Genomic DNA, 18,510 nt, shown 5'->3' on the forward strand with positions numbered 1-18,510 from the left:
TAGAGATTGATTACACAGCATGGTGACTATAGTTAATAATAATGTACTGCATATTTCAAAATGGATAAAGGAGTACATTTTAAATGCTGTCACTACAAAAAATGGTATGTATATGAGGTGATAGGTATGCTAATTTGCTTAATTATTTTATAATATAAACACATATCAAAAATCACATTATACCTCATAAGTATATACAATTGTCATCTGTGAATTAAAAATAAAATCAAGTTTTAAAATTAAAGTCATTGACTGTAGTGAAAAATCATCCACTAAAAATCTTATAATACAAATACGTCAGATTTTATGTTGTTTGGAGAAAAATATTAAATAGTTATGAATGAATATCTAAAAGCAAATATTCATCATTTTTGTCACATACTTGTTCAAGGAAATGAATATTTTACTTGATCAATTCTCATATTTACAAGGATGATAAAATAGAGGATTTTAAATTTTGTATAGTATTAATTTTTAGTCAGGTAGTTTTGGTTGTAAAAACTAAGGAAATGAAACAGAGTCTGATTCAATTTACAAAGGGAGAGGGTGCATTACAGTTGAAGGATTAAGCAAAACTCATAAATAAAATAGCATCCAAATCGGGTACAGTTTAAAAATCAGTGAAAAATGGTGGTCACTAGAATAACAATATTTGCTGTACAAGTTTGAATCCCTGATGTAGAAACATAGCAGGGCCTTCATTCAGCAGTAGGAGTTCGTGACTAATTAGTGAATGTAGTATGTACCATGCTGATTATAAGCTTACCCCATAGTTAGATAAGGCTTGGTTTTTTATTCCTGTTTTGCCAGGTATTGGCTGAATGACATTACACAAGTTGCTTTTCTGTTGTAAAATGTTCATAGTCTTATTACCTATTTCTAGAAATACAAGGTGTGAAAGAGATAAACTGTTGGAAAGTACCTGGTACGTCGAAGTTGATGAGTTGTAGCTGCCACCTCTCTTCACCCTTGTCCTTCTCCTCCTTTATCTTCTCCATTGATACCCTGAATATACTGACATTAATATGGTTCATAAATTTTCTATGCTTCTGATTCTCTCAGTATGCATTCTCACTTCTCTCAACGTCACCAACTGTCTTAGTTTTTATTCAAGCATTTTCTTCAACTGACACCTGTGGTTCTCTCATAAGTTTAACTTGTTTGTAACCCTACGTTATATCCTTGTGATTTAGTTTCTTCTTCCAATGGCCTGCTTATCTCTCAGCTTCCCAAATCAAACTTGTGGTGGGGTCGGGGGAAGGGGGAGGAATGGCAATAAGAGAAATACCTATTGTAAATGACGAGTTAATGGGTGCAGCACACCAACATGCCACATGAATACATATGTAACAAACCTACATGTTGTGCACATATACCCTAGAACTTAAAGTAAAATTTAAAAAAGAGAGAGAGAAAAAAAAAGAGAGAAAAAAAAGTCTATAGCAATTGGTTTTTCTTTGAGTGCTGATTGTGGTGTCAGGCTATACCATTGTCTTGTTTATGATTCTGTTGAGCTCCCATCAGGAACTTGTTGAATCATGTGGTATAAAATGAAAATACTTCTAGTAGTCTCTGACAAGACTCATGGTGGCGCATTTACCCAGACAGAAATTATTATGTCTGTCACGTGCCTACTGCATCTAAAAAAAAACATAAAAAGTTAAGAATAAACAGTTTACTAAAATTATGGAACAGCTATAAGTAGTAAGTCTGGTGTCTCCAAAGCCAACACTCTTGAATAAACTTTAAATATTTTTGTTAATCTTAAAATGTTTGCATCACTATAAAATATCAGTACAAGTTATTGGATCATTTTTACTACTTATAAATTCAAAAACGTTTATTAGGTATCAGATTTTTGTTATTGATTGTTTTAGTATAAACCAAATTCTATTTCGTGTCTTGAAAAACAGTATTTTGTTTTAAAATGTATTATTTGTACTTGAATTCTATTGACATGTTCTTTTTGTTTTAACCTTTCTCAGGCTGCTAAGTTGGCTTTCACAGTGCAAGCCTTGGAGTCCCAATGGGGGACTCAGGATCAAGACGATCTACCCTGGTCTCCCGGTTGCCAATATTCAGAAGAAGTATTAGCAGAAGACATGATTCTCTTCCTTCTTCACCTTCTTCCAGTAATACAGTTGGTGTCCACAGTTCCTCTCCTTCCAGCACTAACTCAAGCTCAGGTAGCACAGGTAAACGGAGGAGCATATTCCGTACTCCTTCCATTAGCTTCCACCATAAGAAGGGGAGTGAGCCTAAGCAAGAACCTACCAACCAGAACCTTAGTATTTCAAATGGTGCTCAACCTGGTCACAGCAATATGCAGAAACTGAGTTTGGAAGAACATATTAAGACCAGGGGAAGACATTCTGTTGGTTTTAGTAGTTCACGAAATAAGAAGATAACAAGATCTTTGACAGAGGACTTTGAAAGGGAAAAAGAGCACTCAACTAACAAGAATGTCTTTATAAATTGTCTAAGTTCCGGCAAAAGTGAAGGGGATGATTCTGGTTTCACAGAAGACCAAACTCGCCGTTCTGTTAAGCAGTCAACAAGGAAGCTACTCCCTAAATCTTTTTCATCTCACTATAAATTTTCTAAGCCAGTTCTACAGAGCCAATCTATTTCACTGGTACAGCAGTCTGAATTCTCATTGGAAGTTACACAGTACCAAGAGAGAGAACCTGTGTTAGTAAGAGCTTCGCCATCCTGCTCTGTGGATGTAACAGAACGGGCAGGAAGCTCTTTACAATCTCCTTTGCTTTCTGCTGATCTTACCACAGCTCAGACACCTTCAGAATTTTTAGCCTTGACTGAAGATTCTGTGTCTGAAACGGATGCATTTTCTAAAAGTGGAAGCATGGCATCCCACTGTGACAACTTTGGCCACAATGATTCTACCTCTCAGATGTCTCTCAATCCTGCTGCTGTTACAAAGACAACAATAGAACTTATGGGAACTGTCCCCTGTGCAATTATGTCTCCCGGGAAATATAGGTTAGAGGGTCAATGTAGCACTGAATCTAATTCCTTACCAGAAACCTCTGCTGCTAATCAGAAGGAAGTGTTATTACAAATTGCTGAACTACCTGCTACAAGTGTGAGACACTCAGAGAGTAACCTACCAGCACATACTGAAAGAGAAGAAAATATAGGGTTACAAAATGGTGAAACAATGTTGGGGACAGACTCCCCAAGGAAACTTGGATTTTATGAGCAACATAAAGCAATAGCTGAACATGTTAAAGGGATCCATCCTATTTCAGATTCAAAGATAATACCTACTGTTGGTGATCATCATATTTTTAACAAAACGTCATATGGATATGAAGCAAATCCTGCCAAAGGTATGCTGATTTTCTTTGTGTAACAAATGATATGAATTGATTTTCATTATACTTTATTCAGTTTTCTTATTCCATCTCATAAATGGAAACCACATTTTTCTTCTTTTTCACTTTCAAAATGGTTTCCTATTTATAATTTGTGTTAAATGTTTCCCCTGCTTGATTTTAAACTTACATCAATTGTATTATGCTGACAATGTAATTCAGCAATATTATTTATTTTTTCTTAGTTATGTTATCCATAACTAAGAAGCAGCCTCTTAGTTAATGGTGCTTATTGGAGCACCTTCAGAAGAAAGTGAAAGGAAACTAATTCTGTTTGCAATGTGGATTTCTCCAAAGTAAGGACTGTCTTTTATACAGTTTATTATAGAGGCATTGGTATTTCTCATTTAATGAAATTGATATATTCCAGCTAAAATCACTATAAAATTTGTATAATTTAACAATTTCCTTTGTTAACTAAGCTTTCATTATTAAATAGGATCTATGTTTCAATATAAATAATTCCTATCTCTAGATACAAAAACAGAATTGTAAGCTTAAAAATAACCTATCTTCGGAAGCTGGAGACAGGTTTCAACCCTGCCTCTGACATTAACTCTGCAACTTTGGACACCTTCTCTTTATAGTTTAAAAAAAGTGGTAGTATATATGAATTACTCTAATATGGCTACAGAAAATTTTGTTTTTTTAACATGAAATTCAGTTCAAGAAAATTATTGAAAAATACCACCTGCTGGGCTGTCTTAGACATATTTTAATTCCTTTTTCTCTGCTATCATTAATGCTACTACTACTATTACTACTACTAATTTCCCCAAATTTGGAGGTGATTATGTCCTAGATATTACTTTATATCCATTAATTAAAATGACTGAAATTGCTACTATTATCATAAGCTATTTTGCAGGCAAGAAAATGGGAGCAAAGGTAAATTGTGTGTCGACAATCACAAAACTAGTAATTCATTTATTGGGATACAAATCCTATGAGGTAGGCTCCTATGGTTCCCATTTTACAAATGTGAGAACAGAGGCTAAAGAATCACACAGCTGGCAAGTAGTGCAGTCAAATTACAACTCTGAATCCAAAGCTCTGGCTCTCCATAACTGTGCTTTACTACATGTCATGACTTAAAATATGAAATAAAATTTATATAACATAATGTCATGAGTAATAGGATTATATAGTTCATCCATAAACATGAAATTTTAAAGTTTTAAATACAAGACTTAATTTTCCAGCTGTCTTAATACTTTTCCCATTTGATACAAGATCACTTTTATGCACCTGACCATGTTTTGTCCATTTTTTGAACTTTGTATTCTTGTCTGTGGTCTTGGCTTTAGTCATACATGCGTAGCTTCTTTACCTGTAATACAATCATGAGAATATGATAATGATGATGATATTAATGATGGTTACCCTTTTGTACAATTAATATGTACCCAAAAATGTACTAAGAAAATTGAATGCACTATTTTATATAGACCTTATAAAAATTTTGCATGTCATATTAATAACTAAGATTTATAATAAGTTAAATAACTTTATAGGGTCACATTGTTAGCAAATGATGGACTTGATATTGAAAGTCAGGAAGTTTTTAAATTACATCAAAAAGGGATAGAAATGTAATTATCCTGACATATCTAATTCTTATTTAGTAATGATGACTTTCCTCAAGGCCTAATTGAATACTGTGTATGTTTCTCTCTCTGGAAATTAGAGAATGACCAATTATCTTGGAGACTATTAATATGTTGATTCAGATCCTAATTGTAACAGAATAACACATTAATTTTGCTGATTTGATAATGTGTTGGCTGTTCTTGGATAAATAAGCTGGTAATGTCAACAAGGACAGTATACTATCCTTTAGTTTGTGAAAATATTTGTGTTCTATTTATAAGGATTTTATAATTTTGAAGTTTAAAGTTTTAAAAACAGCTAAGTAAATGCATTTTATCCAATAAACATTTGCTGTAGACACTAACCTTCATAATGCTAAATTTAGTTTGTATTTTGTATGAAACATTTAAGCCAGTACTTGATACACATCTAAGTGTATTAGGTGTACAATCATATCAGAACTAACAATAAAATGTTGAGTTATCTGACAATTTAACTTGTATTCATTGGCTTAAAAAGTTATTTTAAAAGAACTGCTATGTATTGGACTAATAGATTCTGTACAGTCTTTAAACTAGTAGATGAGCCTAATTAGAATAATTTATTCATTTACTCATTCATTCATTCAGCAAATATTTATGGTTTTAACATTATATTAGGCACTAGGTATGTAGCAGTACACAAAATAGGCCTAGATCCCTGTCTTCCTGAGGCTTACTTTCTACCGGGGATACTCAGTTAACATGCTGTTTATATCAGATGGTGATAACTGCTGAGGGTAAGTTTAAAGCAGAATAAAGGCTTAGGAAGCAGAGGTGGGATTGCAGTTTGCATTTTTAAATGTGAGTGGGATGATACCCAAGGTAACATATTGGTAAAGGTTTGAAGGAACTTAAAGAATATGTCATATAGATATTTGAGAGAAATATATTAGTGCAAGGTTGTGGGTCAAAGGCTGTGTGGGGCTGGAGCATGCTGGTGATGTACCAGAGCAGCAGGTGTCCAGTGTAGCATAAGCAGAGTGATGGAGGGGAGAGCAGGACATGAGGTTACAGAGGTGAGCAGGTGAACAGGGTGCCCCTCCTGTCCCTGGTTTGTGGACAGAAAGAGCAGTCATATAGGTCGTATTATGAAGAATATGTTATGCCATTTGGAAAACATCACTTTTTATCTAGAAGAGTGATGGTGATGGCTCTCATTTATGTTTTAAGTATATGATTCTGGCTACCATGTGGAATGTAGTTTGTGTTGGGGGTGGAGAGGCAGATGGGAGTAGGCAGAGGCAGGAGAATTGTAGCAAATATTGCAGTAACCAAACAAGCATAGATTGGATTTGGTCCAGGGTCTTAGAAAGAGAGGTAGAAGGAATCAGATTCTGTATACAGTTTGAAGGAAATAAGGACAGGGTTTGTTTATGTGATTAACGTGAGCTATGAAGCAACCAAGGATGACTCCAGAATTTTTGGGCTTCAAAGAGATAACATGATTAAGTGAACTAAACTGATACTATATATGTAAAAGTTTTCTCATGATAGAGAAGCTTTGAATAACACTAAGAGTTTTCTGCGATCTCTCAGTGGGACATTTGTAAAAAGTACATTTAAATATTTACGTTCATTTTTATTTATTTTCCTTTCCATAGTTCTTGCCAGTAGTCTCAGTCCATTTCGTGAAGGAAGATTTATAGAGAGGAGACTGCGATCCTCGTCAGAAGGTACTGCAGGGAGTAGCAGAATGATTTTGAAACCAAAAGATGGAAATATAGAAGAAGTTAATAGTTTAAGAAAGCAAAGAGCAGGTTCTTCATCTTCAAAAATGAACAGTTTGGTAAGTATATACATACATCTGTCTCTAATAGAATAATACTGTCTGTATCTGGTATGTTCATGCCTCTTGCAGAATGAACACAGACTACAGGATAAACACCTCATATTTGAAGGGAAAATTTGTTTCCATAGTTGACATTACAAGTCAGAGAAACAAATTTTTCGTCTAGGTCAGGATGGAGTTCACCATGACAACTGTCTTTAGTTCCTGTCTTCCTTGCTTCCATGGAAAGTTTGACATTCTTTATTCTAGAACAAGACCCTTGAATACAGAAACTAGGAAAAATGCTGAACATGAGGATCTCCTTTGACACCATTATTTCGCATCCTCTCTCCACCATATAGTCCTCTAGAAAATACCCATTTGTAAATCACACTGACTCTGGTACCACTCTTAGTCCCTAGTAGACCCTAACCTCACTGTCCTCCTGCAGTGCCCTTCCACAAAGGGTGAGGAGTTGGTGTGAAGCTTATGAGGACCAATGTGAAATGCCCATCCAATCCTTGCATACATTGGAGGTAATCAAGATACCCTATTCCTGGTCCAAATTGTAGAACCTGCTTTTAGTATGAGGGTGGAGGTGGGGTGTATGGGGAGAGGCATGGTCTGAGTTTTTATGTGTGAACTAGGGTGTCACAGAGGCGTTAGTATGAAGCTCCCTCATAGTATGAGACAGACTCCGGGATGGGAAGAGATGAGGGGTGAACTGCAGCTTTGGGTCCATGTGGCCTCAGGTTTCACATGTATTAGAGTGTGATTGCCTTTTGGAGATCACTTTGCTTAACTTCTCACAGATGTGTCCTTTTTCAGCAGAGTATTTAACATCTATTGTCTAAAAATGTTCCTTTAAAATAATCTTTCTACCTACCTATCCATGTATATATGTGAAAAATGCTCAGAAATTAATTACTTATGATATCTCTATTATTTTATGTAATTGAGTTTCAAATGAAAATATTAGGTAATTGAGATCTGATAATTATTTTGTGAAGAAGCCTTAAGTTAGTAAGGTAACATTGTGTGATAGCAAAATCACTGTGCTTGATGTTAGAGGTTTTAATAATTTTTTTCTGGTGTGGCCATTTCTTAATCCTGGGCAAATTTGTAACCACAAAATAGCAAATGATAATAGGCATCTTGTTTCCATTACACTAAAAAATGACTATGTGAGTGTGTGTTTACATTTGTACATATGGAAATATGTATTTCATGCTTCATTTTGTTCTTTTGTGCATTGGCTGTTATGTTATTATTGTTGCAATGGATATTTTTGATCTAAGTATGAAAATTTGTTAAAAAAGATTTCCAGTTGATGCACGATTAAAAGTTAGGACTAATGAAGTATTACAAAACATTTATCATCACAACATTTTCACTATTTCTTCATGGAGAGGTATTTATATTAATAGCAGTACACTATTCAACTTTGAAAGTTGTGCCTTTTACATATTTTGTCATATCTCGTGTTTTTCATACTGCATTTAATTTAAATAATTCTAGTTTGAGACCAGCCTAGGCAAAGTATCGAGAACTCGTCTCTAAAAAAAAATTTAATAATTAGCTAGAAGTGGTGGCTTACACCTGTAGTCCCAGCTACTCAGAAGGCTGATGTGGGAGGATCACTTGGGTCCAGGAGTTGGAGGCTGCAGTGAGTTACTGCGACCCTGCACTTCAGCCTGGGCAACAGAGTGAGACCTGGTCTCAATAAAATAAATAAATACATACATACATACATAAATTGTAAAAAGTGCTTATAATATCACAAAGTCACTCTTCTCAGGTTTGGGTTTTTTTTTTTTTTGAGACAGAGTCTTGCTCTGTCGCCCAGGCTGGAGTGCACTGGTGCGATCTTGGTTCACTGCAACCTCCACCTCCCAGGTTCAAGCAATTCTCCTGCCTCAGCCTCCTGAGTAGCTGGGATTACAGGCACCCACCACCATGCCCGGCTAATTTTTTTTTTTTTTTTTTTTTTTTTTGTGTGTCAGAAAACTTATTTATTTATTTATTTATTTATTTATTTTTTATTTTATTTTATTTTATTTTATTTTTTTTAAAATTTATTTATTATTATTCAAGTTGTAGGGTACATGTGCACAACGTATTTTTAGTAGAGATGGGGTTTCACCATGTTGACCAGGCTGGTTTTGAACTCCTGACCTGAAGTGATCCACCCGCCTTAGCTTCCCAGAGTGCTGGGATTACAAGCTTGGGCCACCGCGCCCAGCCCTCAGATCCACTTTTAAGATTTAAAACTTAAGAAAGAAAAGAAGTGGTTTTGTTTGTTTGAGGGCCTTATATTTAAGTTTTTAAAAATGTGCCTGTAGTAGTATAGTTTTTCCACTAGATGGCAGGAAGACACCACTGCCATGGTGGTGGACAGTCTATCAGCGTTGGAACAGAAACTTAAAATATTGTACATGTTCATTGGATTTACAGATGAAAATTACTGAATTAAATACTGAAACTTTTGAATGTCCTAAAGAGAACTACCAAAAACTACTTCACGATCTTACCATCTTCCTTTGGATTTCACAGGTTATGTGTCATCTTTCAGTTACTTTACAGTTTATTCATTTTTTAATTTTCATTTTTAGTTTTTTAAGCCAGAGCCTCGCTCTGTCACCCAGGCTGGAGTGCAGTGGTGCAATCTTGGCTCACTACAACCTCCCCTCCCTGGTTCAAGTGATTCTTGTGACTCAGCCTCCTGAGTAGCTGGGACCACAAGTGTGTGCTACCATGCCAGGCTAATCTTTGTATTTTTAGTAGAGATGTGGTTTCACCATGTTGGCCTGATTGGTCTTGAACTCCTGACCTCAGATGATCCATTGCCATCGCCTCCCAAAGTGCTGGGATTACAGGCGTGAGCCACCACGCCCGGCCAGTTACTTTACACTTAATTAATTTAAAATGCTTGAAATATGTTTTTTACTTGTAGCACTGTAAGGAAGAAATGGTAGGGATTATTTAGTTCTAGATACATGTGAAACAAGTGACATATATTTGGAAAATTGTAGCTCTATGTGTGAAAAGTGACACATTTCTATATTCCTCTTCCAAAATAATTTAAGCAACTGCATGTATTTAAGAATGCATCCATGGTTCGGTTATTTTATTTTAAAGCAATTATAATAGAAACATGTGTTTTTAATGCTTGTTTGAACCAAGGGACTACTTTTAATGCCTGACACATCTTATCACATCCAGTCCTCACAACAGTACTATAAAAATGATACTGTAGTGATGAAATTTTGCAAAAGAGGAAAATAAGGCACTGAGAAGATAAGCAGCTTGCCTAAAATGACATAGCTCATAAATGGCAGAGATAGGATCTGGATTTGGATCCTTTCTAAGTTCAAATCCTACAATCTTTTGGGAAAATGTATTAGATTTAAAATTAATTTGAGCCATTTTTCAATTGTTTGTATCAATTTGGTGTAATGAAATTAAAACATTTAAGGCAGTCTAACCTTGCTTGCTTTAAGTCTAGGCTGCAGCATTCCATAAGAGATACAAAAGAGGAAAATAGAAACAATATTTAGTGCTTAATCTGAACTTAAAATGTGGTCATGTTTCTTGAAATGCTCAGGAATAGTATCAATGTCTTTATTGAGAGATATCCCATCAAAAAGGAACTTTGTCACAAAAGAGGATATTCATACTTGGGAGTTTTGTAATACTTCATGAGTCCTGATTTTTAATGTTAGCATTAATGCAGACCTTCATATAGTTCATGGAGATTTCAACTTTCGTAATAAAATATGGCTGTATTTATTAAGATGCTGAGCATTTCCTGAATGACCAAAGATGTTACCTAATGGATTAGATATAGTTAGATAAACCACGGTTCTATTGTTTTTATGTACTTCTGGGGTATTTCAGTCTGGTAGGGAAAGGACAGGATGTATGAACTCTTCAAACATCAAATGCCGAGAGCAAATTGGGATTTGCTTAGGTTTGTTAAAAGAAACCAAAGTAAATTTGGAACAATTTGTTAAGTGTTCACATTTATTCTATTTTTTCAAACCACTTTATAGTATTTTTCCAATTTTTCTCTAATGAGTAACTTTCTGAATACCTTCCTTGGCATTGTCCAAAAAATTTAAAATGCCATTCTAGAAAAAAGTTAAAGAACTTATTTCTTTAAAGAACTTACTTCAGGAACTTTCTCTCCAGATTATGGTATATAAATGTATAAATGTAAGGATTTGTCATGGGTTCTCCAACGGCTTTACACAGTGAATTCTGATTCTAAATATTTACAAGATTACTCTCTAGAAAAGTTAATGCGAGAGTAGATTCAATGTAATGAACAATACAAAAGACCTGGTACCATTAAAGGAAGGAAAAATGCCTAAGTGGATGAGTCAGGGTAAACTTGGCTAAGTGATAAAAAAATACCGCTGGGTGCGGTGGCTCAAGCCTGTAGTCCCAGCACTTTGGGAGGCCGAGGCAGGGGTATCGCTTGAGGTCAGGAGTTTGAGACCAGCCTGGCCAAGATGGCGAAACCCTGTCTCTATTTGTATTTTGTAAAAATATAAAAATTAGTTAGCCATGGTGGCGGGTGACTGTAATCCCAGCTTCTCAGGAGGCTGAGGCAGGAGAATGGCCTGAACCTGGGAGTTGGAGATTGCAGTGAGCCAAGATCACACCACTGCACTCCAGCTTGAACGACAAAGTGAGACTTCTTCTCAAAAATAAATGAATAAGTAAATAAATAAAATAAATAAAAAAATAACTTCCAAATCTAGCGACTTTATATAATATGGATTTCTGTCTCACTTAGGCTGCATGGTTATTGTGGAAGACGTTGGGGTTCTGTTCAGTGTCTCCTCCTCCTGTATTCAGGCTGTTGAAGCAGCTAACTTTTCAAACATTGCCTTTCACCATGGCAAAAAAGAAAGAGATCTCTGGAGGTCCCTGTAATAAAATACTTTGAATTGTGAGACTCACTTTACTTCTGCTCACAACTCATTGGTCAGATCTAATCATATGGTCCAAACTAGAAACAAAAGCAGCCAAGAAGAATAATCACTTTCCTGTATCTAGAGGTGGAGACTCAGGTTTGGTGAGCACTTAATGACTATCATATTGCCAAATATTTTGTTGTATCCAAGTTCTTTTAATTAACTGAGATTTACTGCTTGCCTCCTCTTTCCCTTTTGTCAAAAGACATTTAATGGGCCCTGACTTTGTGCTTCATACTGTGCTGGTTTTTGTGGTTGAAAAGATGAAAACATCTCTGAAATTGAAGAATTCATATATATTACAGGTTTTATTCTTTAGAATATTCTCTCTTTCTTACTTAAAGGCCTTGAGATGTGTATCTTAAGTGAACTAAGTTTACTTTTTTCCTTGACTCAAGGAATCTTTACTATTTTTGTAAGTATTTATTTTCATTGCAACAAGCCGTTGGTTTTGAAAGTTGTATTGTCTTCAGATTCCTCAGCAAATGCGTTTGCAAAGTTGCCCTGTACTGTTTGTGCTGAGCGATTCACACAACTTTCATTTATGGCCAGTTTTACTCTGACACAGCATGTTTTCTTTCGTTTAGCATCCTGCTGCTTTTATGTGGAAACTGTGAATGACACAGTAAAAACATAACTATAGGACTTTGGTAGAAGAACAAATCAGATTTATATTTGATTAATAAGAAGTAGTTACTTGCAGATCATTAACATCTCATATCACATTTTAATTTTTTGGTATGTTGAACTGCAGAATTTAGTTATTGATAATAGTAGAATAATATATAAGACTAATTGTACCCTATTTGAGATAGCCAAGCACTTTACTGTTCATTTACTTTTCTTCTGGGGCCTGCTGTTTTCTCATTTGTAAGCTTATTCTTTATTCATTGTAATTCTTCATTTCTTCATTCATTAAAGCATTCACAGTTTCTTATAATAAATATTTATTAACAATCTGCTCCGAAGAATCAAAGATGAAAGAGACAGTACTTGAGGATTTTTGAGTTCCCAAAGGGAGACATAAGGTTAAACATTATCTTGCCAATACAACTGCTTTACCATTTTGACCATCTTTAAGTTCAGAATGGGTGGGGCATTCTTGATTTGGATTGTAAGCATCGAAATAAAAAATTAAGAACATTTAAAATGGGCACATGAACTCCCGTTTCCCTGAAACGGGAAATTGCCTTATTTCACACAGTCAATGACACTGTTAAATATATGCATAATTTCCCTGTGAAATTGCCTTATTTCACACAGTCAATGACACTATTAAATATATGCATAAGTTTCTTGTGTCTTTTGTTCATTTCTCTAACTGAGACCCAGCTGTGAGTGCTGAGCAGGTATGCTGAAAGAAAGTTGGGACAGTAAAGAAGAACATACAAAATGAATCTTGTGATTAATATTAAAAATAAAAATCAGTCTCAAAACACCCCACTTGTGCAATCCACCGAGCAAAAGAATCCTACTGGGCCCATTTGGTATATGCACCTTCACACTTCTGTTTCATGGCATGAAAGTTGTTTGAGCTTGAAATTAAAAACAAGACAGGCTGGGCGCAGTGGCTCATGCCTGTAATCCCAGCAATTTGGGAGGCCGAGGTGGGCGGGTCATGAAGTTAGGAGATCAAGAACATCCTGGCTAACACAGTGAAACCCTGTGTCTACTAAAAATACAAAAAATAAGCCGGGCGTAGTGGTGGGCGCCTATATTCCCAGCTACTCGGGAGGCTGAGGCAGGAGAATCTCTTAAATGTGGGAAACAGAGGTTGCAGTGAGCTGAGATCGCACCACTGCACTCCAGCCTGGGCAACAGAGAAAGACTCTGCCTCAAAAAAAAAAAAAAAAGCAAAAAAGACAAATGATAATTAGAAGATCTGATTTTGAAAATTTCTGTTCTTAATCTTGAAATTCTGAATGAAACTTTGCAGTATGTAAAATGTTAGGGCTTTGGGGAGTTAAAATAACTATTGCAGTTTTTAGTGTAACTGATGGTTAATAGAATTAAAGCAAATATTGCATGGTTACAGAGACATCTAATAAAAATGGAAGCCATTAATATTTTTAAGGAAATGGAGCCACATGAATCATTCTCCTCAATTCTTATAAATTTTAAGGAAGAAAATCACAAGTATCACTCATTAAACATGAAATTACATTTGTTGATAACTGGCACAAATTTTAGATTAACAGCCCTAATCCTTTATGCTTTTATTTGTTTTTCCAGTTACTAATCATATTTTCCTTTCAGTACCCTTCTAAATTGTATCATGCATATAACACTCACCACATAGTTATTTGAATGTATCTCATTTTACCTTAAAGATTTCAATCTTTTAAATGGAAGGAACTGTGTATATACTGGCATTTCTTGCAGTCATTAATATAGCACCTGGTGCAAAAATAGGCATCTAATAAATATGAATAAATTAAAGGTAAAATTTCTGGTTAAATAATGATATATGTTTACATAGATGTGAATTAAGGCTTCTAGTAACAATAATTGTGTGTGGTGTGCTTATGCACAGTTTTGACATTGTAATTTATTATACAAATACACAGATATTTCTTATGATGCACTGTCTGATAAAGCTCTTGCTTTTTCGACACTAAGTCCTTGATCAGGAACGCCATACCAATTATGACATTGTTCCAGTGGAAACATAATTTATTTTAGGATTATCAGCCCTATAGAATGGTTTCTAGGATTTTTTTTTATTATTTATTTATTTTATTTATTTATTTTTAATATACTTTGAGTTCCGGGGTACATGTGCACAACGTGCAGGTTTGTTACATATGTATACATGTGCCATGTTGGGGTGCTGCACCCACAATAGGCCCCAATGTGTGATGATCCCCTTCTTGTGTCCAAGTGATCTCATTGTTCAATTCCCACCTATGAGTGAGAACATGCAGTGTTTGGTTTTCGTTATTGTGATAGTTTGCTGAAAATGATGGTTTCCAGCTGCATCCATGTCCCTACAAAGGACATGAACTCATCCTTTTTTGTGGCTGCATAGTATTCCATGGTGTGTATGTGCCACATTTTCTTAATCTAGTCTGTCACTGAGGGACATTTGGGTTGATTCCAAGTCTTTGCTATTGTGAATAGTGCCACAATAAACATATGTGTGCATGTGTCTTTATAACAGCATGATTTATAATCCTTTGGGTATATACCCAGTAATGGGATGGCTGGGTCAAATGGTATTTCTAGTTCTAGATCCTTGAGGAATCGCCACACTTTTCCACAATCATTAAACTAGTTTACAGTCCCACCAACATGTAAAAGTGTTCCTATTTCTCCACATCCTCTCCAGCACCTGTTGTTTCCTGACCTTTTAATGATTGCCATTCTAACTGGTGTGAGATGGTATCTCATTGTGGTTTTGATTTGCATTTATCTAATGGTGAGTGATGATAAGCATATTTTCATATGTCTGTTGGCTGTATAAATGTCTTCTTTTGAGAAGTGTCTGTTCAAAAAAGAGCCCGCATTGCCAAGACAATCCTAAGCCAAAAGAACAAAGCTGGAGGCATCACGCTACCTGACTTCAAACTATACTACAAGGTTTCTAGGATTATATGAGTGCAATAGTTATGAACTGGCCGTACAGTGAGGACAAGAAATAGTCAAATATTTGTGGTATTCATTAAACCCATTAGAATATAATATCTTTGTCACATATGGGTAAGGGAAGATTTTAAAAATCCCCTGCATATTTTATCTAGTCCAATTCACTTCATTTCTTATAAGCTTATAGATTCAGAGTTGCCTTTAAAAGCAGGATTGAATAAAAATATTCCAATCATTTTTGTCTTTCTGAACTTTGAGATGAGTCATTTTCATTCAGAAGCTTTCACAATTTGTATGTTTGTTGGGCAAAATTAGGCATAGTCTATTCATAGACTTAACTGACTTTTTAAATGATTTGAAGATCGGTTTGAGTAATGCTTAACACTTACATTTTTTTTACCTCTGTGATAACATTATTAAACTTATTTTTTAAATTTTTAGTTATTACTGTAAAATAATTATACATAATAGGTGTATATATTTATGTGGTACATGTGATATTTTGATACAGGAATGCAATTTATATTAATACTAATCACATCAAGGTCATTGGGGTATCTATTACTTCAAACATTTATCATTTGTTTCTGTTAGGAACATTCTAATTCCACTTTTTGTTATTTTAAAATATACAATAAATAATTTTTTGACTATAGTTACCCTATTTTGCTATAAAGTACTAGATTTTATTCATTTTACATAACTATATTTTTTCATACATTAATGTCCTCCCACCCCCCCACTACTCTTTCCAGCTCCTGGTACCCATCATTCTATTCTGTATTTCTGTGACTTCAAATGTTTTAAGTTTTAGCTCCTATATATGAATAAGAATAGGCAAAATTTATCTTTCCACACTTCGTTTATTTTATTTAAAATAATGTCCTGCAGTTTCATTCACGTTGTTGCAAATGACAGGATCTCATTTGCTTTTTATGGCTGAATAATATTCCATTGTGTATGTGTACCACATTTTGTTTATCCTTTTGCTTGTTGATGGACACTTAAGTTGATTGCATTTCCTGGCTATTGTGAATAGTGCTGCAATAAACATGGGAATGCAGATATCTCATTGATACATTAATTTCTTTTTTTCGAGTGCATATCTAGCAGTGGGAAAGCTGGATCATATGGTAGCTCTATTTTTAGTTTTTCGAGGAATCTCCAAAATGTTCTCCATAGTGGTTGTTCTACTTTACATTTTCATCAACAGTGTACAAGGGTTCCTTTTCTCCACATCCTGTTAGCATTTGTTATTTGCCTCTCTTTTGGATAAAATAGATTTTTTATAAGCCTCTTGTCCATTTGCATGTCTTCTTTTGAGAAATGTCTCTTCAGATATTTTTACCTATTTTTAAATTGGATTATTTAGCTTTCTTTTCTATTGAGTTGTTTTAGCTCCTTATATATTCTGAGTATTATTAATACCTTGTCTGATAGATAGTTTGCAAATATTTTCTCCCCTTCTGTGGGTTGTCTTTACTTTGTTGATTGTTTCCTTTGCTGTGCAGAAGCTTTTTAGCTTGATGTGATCCCATTTGTCCATTTATGCTTTGGTTGCCTGTGTTTTTGAAGTCTTACTCAGGACATTTTTGCCAAGACCAATGTCTTGGAGAGTTTCCCTAATGTTTTCTTCCATAGTTCCATAGTTTGAGGTCTTAGATATAAGTGTTAATCCATTTTGATTTGATTTTTATACATGGCAAAAGATAGGAGTGTAGGTTCATTCTCTGCATGTGGATATCCAATTTTCCAGCACCATTTATTGAGGAGTCTGTCCTTTCCCCTATGTATGTTCTTGGCACTTTTGTTGAAAATGAATTCACTGCATATGTGTGGATTTATTTCTGGGATCTCTACTCTGTTCCATTGATCTGTGTGTCTTTTTTTATGATACTACCTTGCTATTTTGGTTATTATAGCTTTGTAATGTAATTTGAAGTCAGGTAGTATGATTCCTCCAGTTTTATTCTTTTTGCTCACAATGACTTTGGCTATTCTGCGTATTTTGAATAGTTACATCAAAATTTTAGGATTATTTTTCTATATCTGTGAAGAATGTCATTGGTATTTTAATATGGATTGCATTCAATCTGTAGATTGCTTAGGTAAGTGTGGATTTTTATTATATACAATTATTTATTTATTTATTTTAATTATACTTTAAGTTCTAGGGTACGTGTGCACAATGTGCAGGTTTGTTACATATGTATACATGTGCCATGTTGGTGTGCTGCACCCATTAACTTGTCATTTACATTAGGTATATCTCCTAATGCTATCCCTCCCCCATTCCCCCACCCCACAACAGGTCTCAGTGTGTGATGTTCCCCTTCTTGTGTCCAAGTGTTCTCATTGTTCAATTCCCACCTGTCAGTGAGAACCTGTGGTATTTGTTTTTTTGTCCTTGCGATACTTTCCTGAGAATGATGGTTTCCAGCTTCATCCATGTCCCTACAAAGGACATGAACTCATCATTTTTTATGGCTGCATAGCATTCCATGGTGTATATGTGCCACATTTTCTTAATCCAGTCTATCATTGTTGGACATTGGTGTTGATTTCGTCTTTGCTATTGTGAATAGTGCTGCAATAAACTTGTGTGCATGTGTCTTTATAGCAGCATGACTTATAATCCTTTGGGTATATACCCAGCGATGAGATGGAAGGGTCAAATGGTATTTCTAGCTATAGATCCCTGAGTAATCGCAACACTGTCTTCCACAATGGTTGAACTAGTTTACAGTCCCACCAACAGTGTAAAAGCGTTCCTATTTCTCCACATCCTCTCCAGCATCTGTTGTTTCCTGACTTTTTAATGATCACCATTCTAACTGGTATGAGATGGTATCTCACTGTGGTTTTGATTTGCATTTCTCTGATGGCCAGTGATGATGCGCATTTATTCATGTGTCTGTTGACTGCGTCAATGTCTTCTTTTGAAAAGTGTCTCTTTATATCTTTCACCCACTTTTGATGTGGTCGTTTGATTTTTTCTTGTAAATTTCTTTGAGTTCTTTGTAGATTCTGGATATTAGCCCTTTGTCAGATGAGTAGATTGCAAAAATGTTCTCCCATTCTGTAGGTTGCCTGTTCACTCTGATGGTAGTTTCTTTTGCTGTGCAGAAACTCTTTAGTTTAATTAGATC

The 18,510-nt window shown here is 35.0% G+C and overlaps 1 protein-coding gene across 2 annotated transcripts in view; it reads left to right on the forward strand.

Annotated features, from left to right (window-relative positions):
- The window catches only part of CCSER1 (coiled-coil serine rich protein 1), a 1,436,819-nt gene that overhangs the window by 162,634 nt on the left and 1,255,675 nt on the right, over positions 1–18,510 (forward strand). For both annotated transcript variants that reach the window (XM_073017490.1, XM_073017491.1), the window contains exons 2-3: positions 1,986–3,350; positions 6,628–6,812. In XM_073017490.1, the coding sequence (XP_072873591.1) occupies positions 2,027–3,350; positions 6,628–6,812 (1,509 nt within the window). In that variant the 5' untranslated portion in view covers positions 1,986–2,026. The remainder of the gene's footprint in view (positions 1–1,985; positions 3,351–6,627; positions 6,813–18,510) is intronic.

Source organism: Chlorocebus sabaeus, chromosome 7 (assembly GCF_047675955.1).
Source record: "Chlorocebus sabaeus isolate Y175 chromosome 7, mChlSab1.0.hap1, whole genome shotgun sequence".
Classification (NCBI taxonomy): domain Eukaryota; kingdom Metazoa; phylum Chordata; class Mammalia; order Primates; family Cercopithecidae; genus Chlorocebus; species Chlorocebus sabaeus.